Raw genomic sequence first — 18,697 nt, 5'->3', positions numbered from 1 at the left:
CATGCAACAATGTCACAATACAGAGCTTCTGAGCAGACCAGGCATCCGGCCTCTGACATGTGTTGGACTTCATCAGTATCAATAAGTCACAGCAACCAGCTGTGGTGAGAGGAAGACTTAAGTGCAATCAAAGGCATATAGGCTAAAAATGGAAGAGGCCTGCCAAAGTTATGACCTTTAAAACAGTGGGCACTGGACACTCACCCCCGGCTGTAGATGGGCTTGTAAATCATGTCCTGCAAACTGTTTAAAATTGCCAGAAGGGCTTTGGTACCATGCCAGTGAGTTACACACATGATCACTAATGGTATCTACAGCTAGGCACTTGTATGTCGTTTACATTTCTATTTCAGGTTAGAGAAGGCTGCCCCTAGAGGCTCAGAAAGGAACGATGCGCACAGTGCAATATTGCAGTATTAGCTATGGTCACTACATGACATTTTCACCTCCTGAGGCATCAGTTATTGGCCACTGCTGGAGAGTCAATCCTGGAGTGGATGGACCAGGGATCTGATCCAGCAGAGTTTAAGATTGAGAGAGACAGACGATTAGCGATTTTCCTCATCGAGGTAAATTATCGTGACTTTGCCTCATTGTGCCTATTTGGAAAGTATGCATCCACGAGCTGGCTGGGTGTCAGAAACCATGATGGGGCATGGTCAGTCCTAGTGATTAGAACCATGGCAGTAAGGCCTAGGGATGAGTCAAGGTTCAGAGCCGGTTTGGAGTGAGGCCAGAGTTAGAGCAAGGCTGGAGCAGGCCAAGGCTCGGGGAGTCTGTTGTCACTGTGAGGCAGGAGAGCGTTCCAATCCATAGAGTGATGTTGAACAGACTGAGCTGCTATTGCTCCTGTGAGGCTTATATACACCTGCCCTGAGAGTCACCAGACCAGTTTCTGGCTTGTGGATTGGCTGGGGCCTAGCACAGGAGTGACTCCTCACTTTACACTGGGTTCCTCTAGTTAACTCTGTCCATTTTCAATCTGATCTTACAACTGTGGTTAACTTGCTCTCCTTTCCAGTTGTATTGTTTGAAGTCTTTGCCAAGCTCATTTTCACTGACTTAGAGATGTGATTCTCTCCAGCTCCTGAGCCAGAATAAATGACGCTTCAGGGAGGTGAACTGCAGAAGCAGCTAGCTAAATAACATGCCTGTGAGAATCCAAAGTGGAAGGGGAGAGGGAGTACATATCTACTGGTTTTAGAATACAGGGTCTATTTCTGTAGCTGCTCCCTGGCTTGAAACCTACAGCGGAAGTGCTGGGCAGAGTCCCTGTGGAATAAAATGGAGTCACACACTCAGTAACTGCATAAGTCATTTTTTCCCCTTCATTTTTACTTATAAATTTTGAATTTTACACAGTTGTGCAACAGCAATGGGACATGCTGAGAAGTGCCCTGCCAGTGGATTATTGCACCATTTGGGTGAATAAAGTCACTTTGGGTTTGGTCTTGTACCTTAATAATAATCCTTAGTATTTACCATAATGTGAACACAACCCAGGGTATACAGTAATCGCCCAGAAAGGCACAGCCTGTTGTGTCCTATTATAAATCATCAGCCAGCATCTTGCATTTATGCAGCTCTTGGCCTGCAGTAAGAAGCGTATCCCGTCCCCAAAGAGCTTGCATTGGTTATGGTCAATGCAAAGGGTTGGAAAACAGCATTTTATCAAGGTCCTGGCAGTTTGTGTGTGTTTGGTAGTTCATTATAAAGAAGCTTAATGCTACTTGTCTGGTAAAAGAACCCTGGAAATGTATATTTTCACCCATTTATTTTGTGTAGCCTTCCTGGCCCCGTCCCCACAATCACATTAATTATCTTGTCTGCCTTGCCCACTGTCAAACTGTGTTTTGTTTTGTTTTCCCCAGCACAGAGCACCATGAATTTTTACTGGTAGCTACCGAAGAATGCATGTGACGTAACCACAGGATTCTTCACAGTGGTGCATTGCCAGTTATTAAGCGAAATCAGAGCTGCTGAAATATGCCTTCCCTGCAAACTGTGTCTTTCTCGCTATTAGAAGCAATTAGTCTGTTTTGGCTTAAGGACACAGAAAATCACAGCGACTGCTGAGAGTTTGTTTCACTCTTGGCTGGTGGGGTTTGAACTCAAAGTAAAAAGATTGATTTTTGCTGTTTGGCAAGAAGCAGATCACCTTAAGGGAATGTATATCATCTTGGATGCAGATAGCCATCTGAAAAGAGAAAAAACCAGGCCTCTGCATCTAAATCTTTGGCAGGCTACCCTACTTATGCACATGCTCGCTAGACCTTGGTTTCCCTCTTCTCTAAACCCATCTTGTTCATCATAACTTGCTTTAACTACAGCCCCAAAAGTACAGAAAGCTAAACTTGAAGCACAGTCAGAGTTAACCTGTGCAATTGCATTTACACCACTTGAAACAAAAGTTGGATACCAGTGACTCCCTTTATCCCAAAAACACGGCCTTTTCCATGGCATCCTTCACTTTCATGTACTCCACGTGTGAGGGATAGTTGGTACATTCAAAACTGTTGTTATTGCGGATGTACTTAATGAAGTCTGGAGCCCCAGGGAAGATGACGTTGTCAGCCAGGATAACAGAGCCCTTCCTCAGCAAGCCATGTTCCTAGAAAGAAGAGAGACTTGCACTTGGTGAATCTGTTCACTTTAGAAGGAGTTAACGTTTACTAAGTGCTAGTGCAATGCACTTTCGTATTCGTGACATTTCATGCTAAAATGAATTCCTGTACTAACATGGGTTTGATCAGGGAAAAATAGCTGTGACTCTCTCTACAGGTTCTGCAAGCAACAGCTGAAAAGCTGGATCTTTCTGCTAACGTCAGCAGCGGCAAAAGAGTTAATGATGCTGATAGGAAATTGATGTCATTGGGATTCAGATTCAAACGAATGGGGACAGGTCATGCCTAAATTATTGTTTCTGGCTGTCTCTGCAGGGTTAAGACGACAACTCTGGGTAATTCACATTTGGAAGGATTTCTTCACACGGGTAGAGACTTGACCATTCCTTTTTATTTCAGATTAATATTGAAATTTTGCAGAAGCTGGTGAAGCCACCAGAGAGGGGGCTGCATGGCATTCTGGGCAGCAAAGTCTCAACTGGGCCTCTAGCCCACTACTGGAAAAACAGAGTTCAGGACTGAGATTTCCTGTGCTCAATCTTCCTCAATCCCATCCAACCTTTGGCCACTTTATCTGGCGACAGGGCGTGGAGCACGGTTAGTGCCCAAAGAGGGCCAGGCTGGCAAGTTACCAAGAATTCAAGGGGCATAAGTAACTTGCCATATACCCAGGCATCCAATGTTTAACAACAGTAAAGCTGCAACCGTAATATTTGCTGACTTGTATTTTCCTTGACAAAGAGACACTACTTATCTGACGTAATTTTCAAAATAAAAGCCTGCAGCTTATCAGCTTTGTTCCCACCCTGCAGTTATGGGGAGGGTTGCATCTTTAAGGCTCCGTGCATGGCTTTTACCCCGCAAATCAGTATTGTGGAGGCCACTGGTGGTTAGCTCACCATGCTCACCTCTTGAGTTTGTGCCAACCCAAAGAGAAGAGGCGGTTTGGGAGGTATGTCGATATCCTCTGGCCTGTACTTTCTAATAATCAGATCAGAAACTCGAGTGAAAAGGGCATTTCCAGCACTAACAGCTGTGTCCTTGTGACTCCGCTGATGTTTGCCAGGTGCTCCTTGTATCAAGGACCTTTTCTAGAACTGTGTGAAGGGGAAACTGCGTGGGACTCAAACCACAACCTAGGTCATCTGAAATGCTTGTCAAAAACTATGTTCAAGATGCCAAGTTGGAGAAATGTTCGAAGTGTTCCCTTCAGCTGGTCCATCTCAAATCCCCAGGTGATGTTACACAGCAATGATTCATGAGAATAAGCAAAACAACACTATGGTTTGTAATCGCATCAAACTGTTGACTAAGAAGCTGGATCTAAATGATCCTCAATCCTTTGCTTTAGCTGGTTTTTTGTTTGTTTGTTTGTTTGAGGTTCAGAGCCGGAAATGGTGCTCTAGCCCTCCAAATGGCTCGGAGCTTGGTAACTGTTACAGAGCAAGTTTAAAAAATAACTTTCTCAGGAGGAAAAGCAATTTCAGAACAAAATTTTACTGTCTCCCAGCTACTGGTGTGTAAATTCAATGGTGGGTTTTAACAAGAAGTCCCAAAGAAACTCTCGACCTTTTAAAAAGCTGCTTGTAGGGAGGAGAGAGTGGGAGCCTAAGACACAGTGTCTGTATTCTCCAAACAGGGGTGGTGAAACTGGTGCTATGCGAGAGAGGGAGAATGTGGCTAGTGCGAAGCAGTCAGCAGAGACACTCCCATGGTCTTAATGCAAGAGAGGCTCATATAAGAGTGAGTGGGTAGATATTTGTGGAGAATGTAACTGAAAAATGGCATTTCCATCCAATTAGTCATTTCAGTCTAGAGATAATCACAGGTCTAATAGTGCTATTGAGCTGTGATATTAGGTGCATTTGCGCTGTTTTTTATAAACACAGAGGCTGTGATTATCACTGGGTTATTTGTTGACGTTTGGAAATAGCCTGGGGTCCTCAACTGCTCTCGTTTGTCATTACCTGGCTGTTTAAAGCCAACCCATAATTTGCTATTGATATAATAGCCTTCTAATTTTGTAATGAAGTGTCATTATCTGTTACCTTTGTTGCTGACAGAATCTGTCCCCACGTCTAGCTGTGGGTGGGGAGAGTCTGAATGGCATTTCCTGAAATGAGAACCTAGCATGGTGCTAGGAATAGTCTTCCCTCTGCTAAGGGCTGCTTTATATCCCATCAGATGGTAAGGATGCCCCAGATGTTCACAGAAAGAAGGTACAAAGGTGCTATCGAGAGAGAATTTCATCAAGGAGCACAAACCCTGACAACAGAGGGAGAAGAGTTTGCCACCAGGAAATTAGTGATGTGAAGGCTGGGTCTGAAATCCGAACTTCTCCAAAATTCAGGGCATTTGGATCAGGTGTCCTGGCTTAATCTGATAGGGAAAGACTTAAGTCATGACATTCAGACCCAAATCGTACTTCTCCAGTGTTTGTGGGTGGTTCTCATTGGGTATTCAGCTTCAGGCCTTTCCAGACAGGAAGATCCTGCAAGTGGCTGAAGAATCCCTGGGAAGTGCTGAGCACCCTCAGTTCCCTCTGACAATAATAGGGGAGGCAAGGGCACTTAGCACTGTTGTGAATCCAGCCCCTAAGCTCCATCCCTTTTCACCACGTGGCTGGCTGATTGTTAAAAGTTTCTCTGGTGCGTGCCCCGCTATAGAAAACACGCACTTCCCAACTGTTCTGGGAAGATCTTACAGACATCTGGATATTCACTATGGGGGTTTTAGGGCTGAAATCATTCCAACTCACAAGCAGCAGGATGGTGTCTGGCAGGTATCTATCTTTCCAATGATCGAGAAAGACAAAATCCAGTGTGTCCACTTCATGCTTCTTCTTCAGCTGTGGGATAATTGTCTCCGAAGGGCCTTCTAGAATTTTCACCTGAAAAGCAAATACATCTCATGTTGATCTGGGCACCTTGTTTTAAGCACATTGCCCCTCACCCTTTAAGGTGCAGTCAGACTTCCGTGATCATGTTAATAGCCTTGGTGGAGAACTTCAGCGGGCTTTGGATCACATGGGCTTTTTTGATAAACTGACTCAATTATTTTTTTCTCTGTGCAATTATAAGAAGCCTGTGACCTTGTCTCTGCTGGGTAAAGTGACCCTCTGCTAGCGACAAGGGAATCCCCTGCTGAAAACAGCGTGTGGCTTGGCTTGGAACTGCAGTCACGTCCCAATCAAACCTTCTTATCCAAAGCAAATAGAATGTACAGAAGAGAGGTTAAAAAGACTGGGGTTATTTCGTTTGGAACAGAGCTTGCGGGGAGAGCATGCAAAACAATGAACCCGTTCTTCTTATGCATAGTCAGGCCATGTCTACACTAGGAGTGCTTTGCTGGTATAGCTATACTGGTCTACTGCACCAGCAAAGCGTTCCTAGTGTGGATGCAGTTTATACTGGCATCAGCATAGCTTGTTCCAGCCCCCTGAGTGAAATAAGCAATCTCAGTAAACATGCAGTTGTGCCAGTATAACTGGGGCTACACTAGGGCCTTTTGCCAGCCAGCTGGGTCAGGCATAATTGCACCTTATCACACCCCTGATGGGCACAGCCGTGCTGGCAAAATCTGTAGCGTAGTCCTGGCCTCCATAGAGGATGCAAGCAGCGGAGCGGCAGGCACACCCTGATTATCGGTCTATCAGCACAAGCTCTGTTCAATGGAGAGGAACTGCGGCACCTGTATTTGGTAAGTAGGTACCATATGGCTTGAGCAAAAACTAAAGGTGAGGGAGTCTGTTTATTCTGGCTGCTGATTTATGCCTCAGCCTTTGGCTTACAGTCACCTATCTAATGACTTGTCAGCAGAGCACTGTTGTCAGAGGAACACAGAGAGGCTCAAGTCGGTTGATAGGTGATTGTAAGCCAAAGAACCTAGCCATTCCCAGTGCGATAAACCATCGTCTGCCTACACGGGTAACCGGTTACTAGAAAAACAGCCAAACCTAGAGAATGAAATCTGAACACTTTCCAACACTAGAGAGCATTGGATTTAAATCACAGTTCCTGCACCTGCTGCTACGTATTCTTGTTCTGGCTCAGAAAGCTGGAAACTTGTGAGAATAGCTCATGCAATTTGCGGAATTTCAGCTCTAATCCCTGCTCTCACTTGAGCCCCGATCTCTTTCCAAACCCCAATTTGGATCTGAATCACACCACTCTAAGAACATAAGAACGGCTATACTGGATCAGACCAATGGTCCATCTAGCCCAGTATCCTGTCTTACGACAGTGGGCAATGCCAGGTGCTTCAGAGGGAATGAACAGAAGAGGTAATCAATCATCAAGTGATCCATCCCATGTCACCCATTCCCAGCTTCTGGCAAACAGAGACTAGGGTCACCATCCATGCCCATGCTGGCTAATCGCCATTGATGGACCTATCCTCCATGAATTTATCTCGTTCTTTTTTGAACCCTGTTTTGTCTTGGCCTTCACAACATCCTCTGGCAAGGAATTCTACAGACTTTGTGTGAAGAAATACTTCCTTTTGTTTGTTTTAAACCTGGTGCCTATTAATTTCATCTGGTGACCCCTAGTTCTTGTGTTATGAGAAGGAGTAAATAACACTTCCTTATTTACTTTTTCCACACCAGTCATGATTTTTATAGATCTTTATCATATCCCCCCTTAGTCGTCTCTTTTCCATGCTGAAAAGTCCCAGTCTTATTTAGCTCTCCTCATATGGCAGCTGTTCCATACCCCTCATCATTTTTGTTGCCCTTTTCTGAACCTTTTCCAATTCCAATAGATCTTTTTTGAGATGTGGTGATCACATCTTCACGCAGTATTGAAGATGTGGGCCTACCATGGATTTATATTAAGGCAGTATGATAGTTTGTCTTCTTATCTATCCCTTCCCCAATGATTCCCAACATTGTTAGCTTTGCCCCATCTTTACTAACTACTCAGTTATCTTAAACACAGTGTGTGTGAAAAGGGATTGATGACCCTGTCCCAGTCCCTAATGGGCATTTCCTAACTTGACGCATCTACCACACAGATGAGCCCAATGGCCGTGCTCAGTTCACTGCTAAAATAGCTTGGGATATTGCAATTGCTGTGTTAGCTGAAGTATAAGAGGGCGAAATACCAGTATTTCTTCTGACATAACATCTACTCAGTCCCTTCATTTACCAGCCACAGAAGAACAAGATGTACCTTATCTTGCACTCCAGCAAACTCAATCATCTGTTTGGCGATAGCAGCAAAGTCAGGGTTGAACTCGATGGTCAGTAAGCAAGCGCTGGGCTTTAACAGCCGAGCAGTCCTCACAGCAGAGTAGCCACAATACGTTCCCAGCTCCAGCAAGGCTGATGGCTTTGTTTCCTCCAGTATCTTATCTAGAATCAAACCTGAACGGGAGAGAAATGGGTTAACTCTGGACTAAATCAAACGGCATCAAATAATAAAGTTTGTGGATGGAATCTTACAAGTTCATTAATAAGCTGCTATAAGGAGATTCAAAATGTGATGGTTTTTGATCAAATATACAGGGCTTCCTTTGCAGACTGGCTCGCACTTAAAATGAGATTCATTTTGAAATGTCAGGAATCTTGGAAAGAAACCACTTACAAATACCTCAAACGAAATTGCTGCTTATTGTATCAACGGGGCCCCTGTGAAACTGAAAATAGTCTTGTGAATGCTTTCGCAATTTCTTTTTTGCACTAGGGCGACTTCAAGAAATAGGTTGTCTTGTACCATACTGGGAAAATTGATCATCTGACCTAGGCTTCAAATGGTAAATTTTCAAAAAAATAAGTATGTGGGGGTGTTTTAAAAGAAAAATAACTTTTTTAAAATAAAAACCCACATTTTTGAGTGAAGATGGGCCTGTATTAAATAAAATTTACCACAACTTTGAGTGAAAAATGCAACGTTTTGCAAAGAAATTTAGTTGTTGCAAAATCTGTCCCCATTCATGAAATGTAGAGCTCTTAAACTTTGAGAGAGTTCACATTTTGTAAATAATATTACACGCAGTCGCCTTAATGTAAGACTTTTAAGTTAAGAAATACTCATTATAAAAGGAACAGTCTAGCCAGCTGACAAAGGCACTGTTTATTTGCACTATAAAGGCCAGGAACCATTAGCCAATTGTTACAATAAATAAATAAAATTGGAAACGATATCCAATCCTTGCAAAGAAATGGACTCAGTGACGGAAGTCTCTTCCATCTTTAATCTTCTATGGTCCTAAGTAGTGCAAATACATTAGATACCTGAATGAATATTTGAAGGTATTTAGCCTTTGGCATCATGATGCATGAGCCACCTGAGCTGCTTAGTTACCCACTATTAGCATTCACCTTGTCCTGTGCTATTTATTTATGCATCACTTGTGTACAAACTGAACTGGTGTGGTGCTGCAATTTGTAATTGAGCACTCTTGTTTAGCCTTCAAATCTTAGGAATTAAAAATAAATAACGTTGGGATTTTGCCTATCTTACTGGAGCAGTGCCCCTTGGCACCCACTGTATTGCCAGGTTTGTCAGCTTTTCCCCTAGGAGTCCCTGTTCTCAGAAAACTTTTATCTTCCCTTTTTTTGGAGGGGTGGGGGTGGGGGAGATTCTGTCCTATTATGAGTAGGGCCCTACCAAATTCATGGTCATGAAAAATGCATCACGAACTGTGAAATCTGGTCTTTTGTGTACTTTTACCCTATACTATATAGATTTTACAGGGGAGAAGAGTGTTTCTCAAACTGGGGGTCCTGATCCAAAAGGGAGTTGCAAGGTTATTTTAGGGGGTAGTAGTATTGCCACCCTTACTTCTACGGTGCTGCCTTCAGAGCTGGGCAGCCGGAGAGTGTCGGCTGCTGACTGAGGGCCCAGCTCTTCAGGCTGCAGCACAGACATCAGGGTGGCAACACCCTACCAGGCCATACTTACTTCTGCGCTGCTTGCTGGCAGCGGTTCTGCCTTCAGAGCTGGGCTCCCAGCCAGCAGCCGCCGCTCTCCAGCTGCCCAGCTCGGAAGGCAGCGCCGCCGCCAGCAGCAGGACAGAAGTAAAAGTAGCAGTACCGCGACCCCCCCGCCCCACAATAACCTTGCAACCCACCCCCCACACAATTCCTTTTTGGGTCAGGACCCTACACTTACAACACTGTGAAAGTTCAGATTTAAAAAGCTGAAATAATGAAATTTATAATTTTTAAAATCCTATGACCACGAAATTGACCAAAATGGACCGTGAATTTGGAAGGGCCCCAGTTATGAGGACTGCCCCCCTGATTCCCATTCTTTTCACTTGCCTCATCCTGTAATAGGACCACCATTTTTGCAGCCAAGGAAAGGACAAGGCTGGAGGGGTCACTGATGGGCAATGTGAAGTAATACCCCCTGCAGTTCTTAAAACCCACCTAACCACTGAAGTGTGAAAATGGTTTTCTATGTGGGTTTCAAACTCCCAGCCATGTGCACCTCAATTTAAAAATCACACTGCAGTTTAAGTCCACTGCCAATTGCAGCGAGTGGAACAAACCTTATAGGCATTGGTCAGAGTTGCAAAGACAAACTGTTCAGAACTGTCTGATTCTAGTTAGTTTCTCATTTCAGACTACTGTATGTATAAGCTGACTAGGAATGGTCAGTTTGCTTCTGAACTGAGTCCCTTGCTGATGTAAGAGAAACCAACTAGGTCTGCAGAAATCCCCTCAGGCTCACTGTGCACTCAACTCCCAATTCAAGAAACTTTCAGACTGTTTCTCTCTATTTTCATGAAGTGCTGCTTTACATATGGAAAGCCTGCAGAGGAAAACATAGTAGAAAGCTAATTAGTTTCCCTCTGCAGCTTTTCCACATGGAAAGCACTTTAGCAGCTTTGCAGAGACTACAAATAGAAAGGTGGGTTGAAAAGTGCCAAAGAAAGAGGAAGGAAGGGTGACAGAGCAGATAGAAATGAGAAAATGGGGAGCGAGACTAGGACAGAAAACAGGAAAGAGTATGTAGATTAAAAGGAGGGAGGGGAAAAAAGAAATACAGAGAACACAGGAGGAGATGCACAAAGACAGGAAAGAGGGAAGGAGAGAACTGGGGAGAAAGGGAAAAGGGGCTGATACTGGTGAAAAATGCATTCGACTGCAAAATAATGCAAATATTAAACTGATTGACTTAAGTAACTAAATGCTATACTCTACCCTCAGCTCTCGTGCAAAACTTTCACTGATGTTGCTGCAAAGCCTCTTGGTTTGGCTCTTCTCTCATTGATCTAGCCCAGGGATCCTAATTAACAGTATAACTCAGCCTCCTCCTGCCATCCGGCTTTTATTGGCACATAAGTGTGTAGTGCTGCAACTGTACATTATTTGTATTAATTCAGTGGGAGTGACTGGTGCTCTCCTTTCTGTCCGTATGGTCTAAATACCCTGCTTTTGCACTTACTGTTGCCCCTAATGGTGAAACTCTTGACCCCATATTATTTGTGCGACAGACTCTGTATATTATCTTAAAGCAAGTTGCTTATTTATAGGATTATTTGTTTTAATAAATGCAATTGGTCATTTGTAGCATAGCATATTATTCCAATTTATTGTAGATTAGGGATGGCTTGTTATAAATTGGTGTAGTGCTATGTACCTTCTTGGGATATGATCTCAGCATGGTCATTTCTGGTCAATACTTGGATAAGAGGCCTCCAAAGAAACCCAGGGCATTTCAGGGATCAGGGCTGGTGATTCAGTGGGTGGCACTGGTCCTTCTCAGCAAGTATTGAACCAATGTCCTAGCAGTGTACCATTGAAACTGTTGTTTCAAATGAGCTATAAGGCACAGTCTACACCATTTGGGGTCACTAAATGATCCCAAGGTGTTATCCCACCAGATGCCCTCGCAAAATCCCCTAGTTTGGGGAGTTGGTAACTTGGTGTATCTGTGTGTTATTCAAAACCACAGAGGAGACTGCACTTTACTGAGCATTGAAGCCACTCCTGTCAGGTGCTTTGGCACCTTTAAGATGAAAGGTGCCAAAAAAATCCAAGATAGTGTCACTACATAATTCAATGCATCGTGGCTAAATCTTAAGATCCACAATCAGTTTTCACTCAAGCAAATTTCTACTGAAAGCCAAGGGCATTTTGTCCAAGCAAAAACCTCAGAATATGACAAAATATTACCAGGGCTAGAGCTTTAATAATGTGTGCACAGATACTAGAAGCTACGGCTTTCACCCTAAACATACTACTCATGGAATCACAGGAACTGTTTTCATAAACTAGGCCTAAAACATCGGGGTCTCTGACTACTGTGTAAAAGTACAAGTTTACTAGGGTTAACCCTAGATTACTATGTTTAACCTCCAAATTCTCTGCATTGCCTCCAACTAAAAGGGTCATGTTCTGAGAGAAGCTCTCAGATCTGTTTCAGAGTAACAGCTGTGTTAGTCTGTATTCGCAAAAAGAAAAGGAGTACTTGTGGCACCTTAGAGACTAACCAATTTATTTGAGCATAAGCTTTCGTGAGCTACAGCTCACTTCATCGGATGCATACTGTGGAAAGTGTAGAAGATCTTTTTATACACACAAAGCATGAAAAAATACCTCCTCCCACCCCACTCTCCTGCTGGTAATAGCTTATCTAAAGTGAACACTCTCCTTACAATATGTATGATAATCAAGTTGGGCCATTTCCAGCGCACATCCAGGGTTTAACAAGAACAGGGGACACCATCACAGGGCCTAATAACATCAGCCACACTATCAGAGGCTCGTTCACCTGCACATCCACCAATGTGATATATGCTATCATGTGCCTGCAATGCCCCTCTGCCATGTACATTGGTCAAACTGGACAGTCTCTACGTAAAAGAATAAATGGACACAAATCAGATGTCAAGAATTATAACATTCATAAACCAGTCGGAGAACACTTCAATCTCTCTGGTCACGCGATTACAGACATGAAAGTTGCTATATTACAACAAAAAAACTTCAAATCCAGACTCCAGCAAGAAACTGTTGAATTAGAATTCATTTGCAAATTGGATACAATTAACTTAGGCTTGAATAGAGACTGGGAGTGGCTAAGTCATTATGCAAGGTAACCTATTTCCCCTTGTTTTTTCCTAACCCCCCCCCCCCCCGATGTTCTTGTTAAACCCTGCATTTGTGCTGGAAATGGCCCACCTTGATTATCATACACATTGTAAGGAGAGTGGTCACTTTAGATAAGCTATTACCAGCAGGAGAGTGGGTTTGTGTGGGGGGGGGGGGGGAGGAGGGGGTGAGAAATCCTGGATTTGTGCTGGAAATGGCCCAACTTGATTATCATACACATTGTAAGGAGAGTGATCACTTTAGATAAGCTATTACCAGCAGAAGAGTGGGGTGGGAGGAGGTATTTTTTCATGCTTTGTGTGTATAAAAAGATCTTCTACACTTTCCACAGTATGCATCCGATGAAGTGAGCTGTAGCTCACGAAAGCTTATGCTCAAATAAATTGGTTAGTCTCTAAGGTGCCACAAGTACTCCTTTTCTTTTCTCAGATCTGTAAGTCACAGGACATGTATGTTAGAAGTGAGCTACTACAGTTGTATGAGTCGATAACTGAACTTTTTTGAATGCAAAGTAGTGAGACAATGAATGTGCACCCAAGAGGACAAATTTTATCCACTTAGCTGATTTGGCCTTTAAGAGAAACTAAGACTTGCCAGGGGATAGTAATGTCAGATTTTCCTATTAGTATATGGGACAGCTTCTTGTGTATATTACATCTGTATGATCTCTCTTCCCTCGAAAATACATTGCCTATAACTATTGTTTATATATGCAAAATTCCTCTTATTTTAAATACTCATGGTTCGCACATTTCAATCAAGGATCTCAAAATGCTTCATAAACACCAGTGAATTAAGGCTCATGGACACCTTGTGCTGGAAATAGGATATGATCCATTGTAACCAAGGTACAGAAAGCAAGGCAGTGAATTTTCCAAGGCTACGTAGCAAGAAACTGGCAGGAATCCAAGTCAGGGGTTTTTGTTTCTCAACTCCCCAGATGTCCACCCGCCCTCCCTCCCTTAAGAAGCAATGTGCATGGCACATCAAAAAATCACATCTGGCCCCATGACCCTACAGTGCACCTGCTGGATTCTTCCAAAGAGATTTACACCATCGTGCATGATCGTTTGCATAACCACTGTTGCGGCATGCAAGACTGCTGTGTTTTTTCAGTGACTAACAGAACGAAGTATCCTGTACCATGCCAGTCTCAAACTCAAACATAGCCTTGAAGAGCTTATCTCTGATGTGATTACCTTTTTCATCCCCCACATTCATGGCCCACTCCTTCTGGGAGCAGTACTTATCTATGGTGTCCACTACACTCTGGGGGTCCCCTTTGATTGCATTCTGCAGCACGAAGTTTAAAATCCTCTCTTCTTTGCTCTGAGCCATGATGAAATTGGTTATTTTCTGCAGGATGATTTCATTCCACAGAATGGCTGCCCAGCCGTTGTTTCTGATGAGCACTGCAAGCAGCAGCAAAATGAAGAGCAGGCTGGTAACTATGGACAAAAGGATTGGACAGCTCTCCAGCATCTGGAATAAAAGAGACAAAACAGGTTTTTGTTAAGGTGGCACAGGAGAGAACCATCTTTCGCATAACTGTTACAATAGAATAACCCATAAGCAACACCCAGAATAGGAATATATAGAACTTACTATAATTCTACTGTACAGTGTGGTTGGAAACAGCTATGTTGTATCCAGAGAGAGACAGTGATCTGAGAGTTCCCTTTAGAGGCAAATTCCATAGGCGGTCAACAAGTGTCATTATTAATTCCCTACTCCCCTCCCCCACGTAGCCACTCAGTTCTGACTCCATCCCAAAACACCATTGCACAGACTGGCTGTGCTCTTTAAAATCCTTAAAGTTGCTTTAACCATTAAAAAGGATTTAAAATCCTAAATAATTGTACTAGGTGTGATTTTCACCCCCTCTTGTCTGGGTGAGGCAGGAGTGTGGTTGTGTTGAGACTGGTGAAGAAATTTGGAGCTTTTCACCTTCAATCTGAGCACTGTGATCTGTAGAGATCAGCGGCTGTTATGCAAAGTCCTGTGTGAAATGAGCATTAATGAAGAAGTACTGGTCTCCAAGTCTCCAGGAAACACACCACAAAACCCATCACTGTTAGGCCCCTGCCTTGCTGGCACGGTCTGCAGAGAAGTGAAGGACTGAGCGTGTTACAGAGACTGAACTACCCTCTCCCACTTCAAGGTCACAGTTGAGGCAGGTGCTTGGCGCGGTCCAAGGAAGCTGGCAGTACAACTGCTGCCCGTGCTGGCAAAGCCTTGGATATCCGACCCATCAATCTGGCACCTTTCACAAACACAAACTTCACTTCACTTTGTATTTGAAAGCATGGATTCTCCCCCCCCCACTCCAGTTACAAAATACAAAGTTGAATCCCTGTGCCAGAGCCGAGGAATCCAGGCCCGTGAATTTCAGGGGAATGTAACAAAAGGGTGCATTGTACTTCAACTGACAGGCTGGGTTTTGCAGCCAGCTGCAGTCACCTCATGATGCTGCGCCCATTGTTTCCAAGAAACTTGGCTTCTTTGCTGAAGGTGCCCTTGTGTACGTTGTCTAGACATGTGTGTCTCCAAGTGTAGGGCATTAGGGCTCGAAACTCACCAGATGGGATGCACATCACCCATAAAGCTCAAGCGATAAATCCCTTCAAAGCCATTTACCTGCACAGACAACTCTCTGCAGAAAAGTATATTTATTATGGTAGGGAATGATTCATTGATTTTGAACCGACCACAGCTCAAAAGAGCTGCTATGGACTGTTTCTTTAAATGAAGAATTAATTTAGTCTTTATGGAAGTGCAGAACTAAGAACACTGACTGCGCCAGGCTCTGTATAAGCTTCTCCCATGCAACACTGCCAGGGCACCTGTTGATGCAGCCTGTAACACCTCTGTTCCTCCACTCCTGTGTCTCCACTTGAGCTGGGGCTGACAATTGCACGGGGGAATTGGAACGTGCACAAGTCAGGACAACGGTGAGTGACTGCCAGAATCGTTTCCCCTTACAATTTTTAATTTGGGATTTGCACATACATCTATGGAATTCAGAGGCTCCTTCCCCTGCCCACCACACCCCACAGTTCTGCATTAGAAAGTACATTGTTCTCTAAGCCATTTTTACTACGAACAGTTTACCAGCCTCTGTTATTTAACCCTTTCTACTCCCTCCCCTCAATCCAATAAACTCCATTCAAAGGGCCTGTTGCAGGGCTGCCTGCGCCCCATTCTGACCAACTCTGGTGCTGCAGGTACTCCCTGCCTCAATCACCCTTCCCCTCAGGGCCCTTTAAGAACTCCACACAGTCTAAAGGGGTGTCAGACAAATTCCCGTGCAGAGCTTCTACTTCATTAAATCCCAAAATAAACTTGAAATAGTGTCTCCCCTTGGCTCAGGGATAACACAAGCCTCCTCCTAAGGGCCTGTGGTCTCTGGGAGCTCTTCTTCCTTAGAGTCTCTCTCTGTGACCACCTTCCTGCTACTGAGTCTTGCTGGCCTTTTGTCAGGCTCAGCTGTTCATTATCCCATTAGCTGCCTGGACAGGCTCTTTCTCCTTAAATTAGTTCACCCTGGGTGGTCTAAAAGGAAACAGCAACCCCCAGAGGGCTCTGTCCTGCAAAGTGCTGAATTTCCTGAATTCCCACTGAACTCACAAAGCACCTCACAGACTAGAACCCCCGGGCGAAGTTGGGAAGAGGAGAAATGGCTCACAACCTGAGAGGGTGCTGATTCCTTCTGTCAGACCCCTTCATGTCCAATCTTCCCAGCCAGGCCCAACAGCTCTGGCTGCCACTGTATTAAAAGTCTTACATGCTCTGATGCCCCTTTTAAATAGGGCAGCCACAGCCAGGGGCCCAGCAGAGCAGCTGTTGCACCACCTGGACACTACAAGTGGATCCTCCAACGCTTGGTCTAAGCTCACAGATGTGAGGGAGTGGGGTTAACCTGACAACCATAAGTGGGAATGTGTGTGCGGGAGGGGATTGTTTCCCCAAACTTAACCTTTTGAGGTTACTCCTACATTTTAGGGGTCCCTACATTTCCTTTCTTTAGTCTGCTCTTCAGAAGTATGGCTCATGTGGAAAAATCCACCTTCAAAAACTTTAAATTACCATGCAGGACACATTTTGAGTTCAGGAGATGATTAGGTTGCCATGGAGATGTGCTCAACTCATGTTACAGTTGATGTTTGTTCACTCATCCACTTATCTCAGTTGCACAGAACATATAATTTGTTTGGAACACTTCCAGTCTGTTTCTTTTGGCTTCCAACAGTTAGCAATGTTAACGCTCACATTTGTAACATTCTAACATGCCCATTGCAAAGAACTGACCCGAGTTACTGCTTTTTAAGGCCTGATGGCATCATTTGGCAGGAGGAAATCATGTTTCTTAGCCATTTAACCCAGATAGCAAGAAGCTTCTCTCACGTTTTCCAGAGGCATGTACACCAATCTGACCCATCCGCCCCCATGCACAAGTAGTTCTGTTGATCATTCTGGCCAGTTTCCTATGTTCTTCATAGAAAAGAATGCGTACCTTTGGGCTGGTCTTTCCAAACCTGAATGAAGAAGCTTCACGCTTTCCACGGGTGGAACTTAGCTTGGCCTCTGAGGATGTCATTGTTTTACAAACACCCCTTTTGATTTGACCTCCTTACTTGTTCTAGTGGCTTCTTGTGAGGGGTGTGGCTGTCATTGGTGGACTAGTATTATCAAGTGGTTGTAAAGGTACTAAACGTTCTTAAATGGATGTGGGCATAGGCCCCCTCCTCAAGAAACCATTTATTGATGCCAGACTGCTCACTAATTACCACTGAATGCCTAACCTTCCCTTTTACTGGAGAAGGTGGTCCAGGTGCATCTGGATACCAGTGACATTCTGGGCAGCATCCAGTCTGCATTGAGGCCTCTCTTGGATCAGAGAATGCATTTGTCACTATCACGATCACTGCCAGAGAGTTTCATTTTGTTTACACTGGACCTTTCAGCACCTTCCAATAAGATTAACCATAGACTGTTGCTTTCACAACGAATGGATTTTGCCAGTATGGTTAAGACTGTCCTTCGAAGGATCCAGTCACACCTGGGACTTAGTCAGGATGGATAGTAACCCAAGAGTATTAGGTTGCATCTTTCAGAAATGCAAGCATTCTCCTGGGCTGCTCAACATATGCGTGAGACCTCTTGGCGAGACTACTTCTGAACACAGGCTGAAACAGCATCTGTATGCTGATGAGACACAGCTGCTATATACCTATTGCCCCATGTACCCTGTTAACTCAGTCTCCGAATCTCTGCCCTGGAGGAATGCTTGCACAGCATCGCCAGCTGGATTCATCTGACCTACAGCATTTAAATATTCAGTAAAAAGGAGAGGAGGCTACTTTTCCCCTCTCTTCTGCCTTCACAAAGGACTATTTGGAGGTAACGAGCCAAGGTAAGAACCTTCGCATCCCTTTCATACCACTTTCAATGCAGGCTTTCAATGGGAAAGGTCATGGTGGCAAGTAGTTTTCAGTGGTGCGCTTTTCTTATGCTGTTATCCTTGTTTATTGGCAAGGTTGTCATGAAATAATTATGTGCCGTCCCTTCAAGGTCTTCCCACAGTGCTGCTTCATTGCCTGAAGCCGGGGGAAGCACAACCACTCAATGGGTGAAATCACATTGCACTCACTGCCTAGAAAGTGGTGAACTCATTTTACAGAATCTCTGCTGGGTTTTTTGTACTTAATTATATAGATCTAGTCTCTGTGTATGCAAACACCTCCTCCTTGGGCCCCCTGCAGATGTATATTTGCATTCTGACATCAGTTTCTATTCAGGCATTCTGCCATTGTGGCTCAGCTTAGCAGGTGATCATAGCTTTATAGCTGGTGGGCCCTGTGCTGTGAAACTATCTCACTCCCCACTTCTAAGAAACACTGAGAATTTTTCCTTTCCAAAGGCAGGTGTTTTGTTTTGACCCCTGTTGGCCCCACTATTGCCACACGTAGTGCCTAATATCAATTTTAAAATGTCATATGTTAAAACA

The 18,697-nt window shown here is 44.1% G+C and overlaps 1 protein-coding gene across 2 annotated transcripts in view; it reads right to left on the bottom strand.

Annotated features, from left to right (window-relative positions):
- Window positions 1-1,755: 1,755 nt before the first annotated feature.
- Window positions 1,756-18,697, bottom strand: part of COMT (catechol-O-methyltransferase) — a 33,183-nt gene continuing 16,241 nt past the window's right edge. For both annotated transcript variants that reach the window (XM_074972936.1, XM_074972935.1), the window contains exons 2-5: window positions 13,890-14,172; window positions 7,796-7,989; window positions 5,383-5,514; window positions 1,756-2,611 (exon numbers count right to left, since the gene is read on the bottom strand). In XM_074972936.1, coding sequence (XP_074829037.1) covers window positions 2,432-2,611; window positions 5,383-5,514; window positions 7,796-7,989; window positions 13,890-14,172 — 789 coding nt within the window. In that variant the 3' untranslated portion in view covers window positions 1,756-2,431. The remainder of the gene's footprint in view (window positions 2,612-5,382; window positions 5,515-7,795; window positions 7,990-13,889; window positions 14,173-18,697) is intronic.

Source organism: Natator depressus, chromosome 15, assembly GCF_965152275.1.
Source record: "Natator depressus isolate rNatDep1 chromosome 15, rNatDep2.hap1, whole genome shotgun sequence".
NCBI lineage: Eukaryota > Metazoa > Chordata > Testudines > Cheloniidae > Natator > Natator depressus.
The sequence above is the reverse complement of the archived record's forward strand: the minus strand, read 5'-3'. Positions and strand labels throughout refer to the sequence as shown.